The 3,567-nt window shown below is 34.6% G+C and overlaps 1 protein-coding gene across 1 annotated transcript; it reads right to left on the bottom strand.

The window, feature by feature from the left end:
- Positions 1 to 1,057: 1,057 nt before the first annotated feature.
- LOC132062991 (WUSCHEL-related homeobox 3-like) lies at positions 1,058 to 2,476 on the bottom strand. Its single transcript, XM_059455442.1, has 2 exons — positions 1,991 to 2,476; positions 1,058 to 1,381 (listed from the first exon to the last, which is right to left on the bottom strand). Exons 1-2 carry the CDS (start codon positions 2,363 to 2,365, stop codon positions 1,160 to 1,162), a joined length of 597 nt encoding a protein of 198 aa, XP_059311425.1. The 5' UTR covers positions 2,366 to 2,476; the 3' UTR covers positions 1,058 to 1,159.
- Between the last annotated feature and the right edge of the window lie 1,091 nt (positions 2,477 to 3,567).

Raw genomic sequence — 3,567 nt, 5'->3', positions numbered from 1 at the left:
CCTCTATCACAAAAGTGAGCTCAAGAAATGAGAATTTCCTAAACCATATAAAGAGACTGAATGTCACCCATACGCCCAGTGGCGGAGCCAGGATTTTAGCTAAGGGGGTTCAAAATATAAAAAAGTAAACATACGAAGAAGCCTAAGGGGGTTCAACATCTACTATATATACATAAAAAATAATTTTAACCATGTAAAAGCAGTGTTTTTTTCCGCCGAGGGGGTTCGGATGAACACCCTTGGCTCTATGTGGCTCCGCCACTGCATACGCCACCGGTGTGGGACTCGAAACAAGCCACTATAAAATATGGATTCATATATCTTATATACACCGATAATGTAATTTTTACATTGTTAGTTTTTCATTGGTTAAGGGAACCGGTTGTCCTCTCCTTATATGTTCTTGGTTAATTCTCTCGCGAGCTAAATTTGGAGGTTGAGTTAGGTTCAAGGTCATGTCAAATTCATCAATTCCTATATATTATGGTGTTTCTCAACGTTGGGTCCCCCATAATCCACACTCTAGTTGAATCTTGAGTGTGTGGGGAATGCTAAGTCACGCATTTGTCGAGGGAAATGAATTGTGGTTTTCTTATATAGTTTTAGGCAAACCTCATTCATGAGCTAACTTTTGACGTTGAGTTAGGTCCAAGGAGACATATCTTCACATACACTATATATCAGTATTATATATTATAACAAATTGTCTATCTTTTTTACAGGTTACTAGTATCACTTAAGGGCAATTACCTATACTTATCTTTTAAGTGACATCTTCATAGTTCCTTTACACCATAAGGTCATCTAATTTAACTATTGTAGCAGATAACCTGTCTTATCTTCAAGATTATAAATCTCATATCTAAGAAAACTTACCTATAAATATCCCATAACCTGATAGTGCAAAAACAATTTTTATACTAACCATGTATGAAAGCACCGTATCCTCGAGGCATTTTAAACTTGGTTTCAAGAATTGTCAAATTATTTTACAAATCTATGGACATTATACAAATAACATTAGCCAACACACAGTTCAGCAATCAAGAGTACACTCTTCAGAGAAAATAGATTGTTATTCTAATGCTAAAAACTTATTAGTAGTACACAGATCAGCAAGAAATTAAACAATATTGAGAAGTGGTGCTCTAATTGGGCCCTACTCCTTAATGCCAGTAGCTTTGATGGGGAAAAGTTCTAGGGTTTGAAGGGGCTTGTTGCTGCAACAGGGAATAGAATTAGGGACCATGTCTGTCATCATCAAGACCCAACTTTGAACATTTGTTCTTATCATGCCATTCTCTATGACGCACTGCTTTGGAAGATCCACATTCCCCATGTTGTTCGTCATTTGAGCTGATGATGTGTCTTTTCCTTCAGCCTAAAAAGGAAAGAATAGAAATGAGAAAGGTTCTAGTTACCAGATATGGGTAATATATGTATTTATTTAGTTAATATATATACCAACGTTGTGAAGAATTTAAAATATTGTCGTAGTATCTAAACTTGTTGTATTAGGTAATCTGCTTTTTCTGTTAGGTTACTAACTATTGAAGACATAATTAAGTTAAGGTGTGTTTTCTTTTACAGCTAAAGCTTTTAGATAAGGTAGCCGCACACTTCAACATCGTAACAGAGCATACAGATGCCTTGAGTTTGAGTCTTATTGTAGTGATGAGACTCGAATCCAGGACTATCACCTACTCTAATATTATGTTGAAGTGTTGGGACAATGACCATCTCATCTAAAAGTTTAAGCGGTTAAAAAGAGTTTATTTACATTTATTTAATTATATTCTCAATAACTGCACAAGTAACCATATATAAAAAGTGGGATTAATAACCTAAAATATAAAATAAGTAGATTAAAATATATCAATAGTATAAAAATTCTTTATACTATCGGTGTATGTACGTTAATAACTCAAATCATTTTATATTTTCCCCTATTACAGTAGATCAAGTAATGCATACATAAATATATATGTACCTGATGAACCAATATGGAAGGGGAGTGAGGATAAAGTGTATGAACAGTAGGAGGAAAATTAACAGGGAAATTATCAAGAATATTGCTACTATTGTTGGCTGCTGTGAGTTGAAGTTGAGTAGCAGGGAAATGATCATTATCACTAGGGGTTTTCTGCATTTTGTGAAGCATCTCTTTTCTGAGCTTTTGCCTGTCCCTAGCTTTGTGGTTTTGAAACCAATAAAAAACATTCTTGCATTGAAGCTTTCCATAAAGAGAAAGATGACCTGTGATCTTTTGTACTTGAGAGGATGTTGGATTCCTCAACCCTTGTCTATACAAATCTTGTAAAATCATCAACTGTTGTGGTGTTGGACTCCATCTTGGTCGTGGCATTGCTCTTAAAGAGTGTTTTTATCTCAAGAAAAGAAACTTTTTTTCTGTTTGTGTTTTGAGGTATATGTTTTGTTTCTATAAAGGGTATGTATGATATAAATAGACACAGATTCAAAAGGTGGTCCTGAAAATTGGGTTGTCATGCTGATGTAGCTATAAGTACTTTAATTTGATGAATGGGAAAAGGGCCTGATTTACCCCTCTACTTTCAAAAAAGGTTCATATTTACCCCTCGTTATACTATCAGGCCATTTATACCCCTACCGTTACAATAGTTGAAATATTTGCCCCTATTTTTAACGGAGGGGTAAATATGAACCTTTTCCAAAGTAGAGGGTAAATCAGGCCCTAAAAATAAAACACACAAAGTTTTCAAACAAAACTTACTTCGGTACCTTTTCAACCCCTAAAATGACTATCCGAACGCCTACATATCCTTGATGTATTGAGCCTACATTATTGTACGAAAAAAATATCGGGTTCTATATAAAATATTGACGTTTCGGAGTCTTGACACACCACTAATCATTGGTCAAAGTATGAAAAAAAAAAACTAAATTTTTTTCAGCCAAAACTTACTTCGGGTACCTTTTCAACCCCTAAAATGACGATCCGAACGTCTACGAATCCTTGATGTATTGAGCCTACATTATTGTACAGAAAAAATATCAGTTCTATATAAAATATTGACGTTTTGGAGTCTTGACACACCACTAATCATTGGTCAAAGTATGGAAAATAATACTAAGTGTTGCAAAAAATAAAGTTGGCCAATTTTTGTTTTTTATTCATACTTTGACCAATGATTAGTGGTGTGTCAAGACTCCGAAACGTCAATATTTTATATAGAACCTGATATTTTTTTCTGCGTACAATAATGTAGGCTCAATACATCAAGGATTCGTAGACATTCGGATCGTCATTTTAGGGGAGTTGAAAAGGTACCAAGTAAGTTTTGGTGAAAAAATTTAGTTTTTTTTTCATACTTTGACCAATGATTAGTGGTGTGTCAAGACTCGAAACGTCAATATTTTATATAGAACTCCGATATTTTTCTCTCGTACAATAATGTAGGCTCAATACATCAAGGATATGTAGACGTTCGGATAGTCATTTTAGGGGTTGAAAAGGTACCCGAAGTAAGTTTTGTTTGGAAACTTTAGGGTGTTTTATTTTTAGGGGGCCCGATTTACCCTCTACTT

This window comes from Lycium ferocissimum, chromosome 7 (genome assembly GCF_029784015.1).
Source record: "Lycium ferocissimum isolate CSIRO_LF1 chromosome 7, AGI_CSIRO_Lferr_CH_V1, whole genome shotgun sequence".
Classification (NCBI taxonomy): domain Eukaryota; kingdom Viridiplantae; phylum Streptophyta; class Magnoliopsida; order Solanales; family Solanaceae; genus Lycium; species Lycium ferocissimum.
This window is presented reverse-complemented; position numbering and strand designations above follow the sequence as displayed.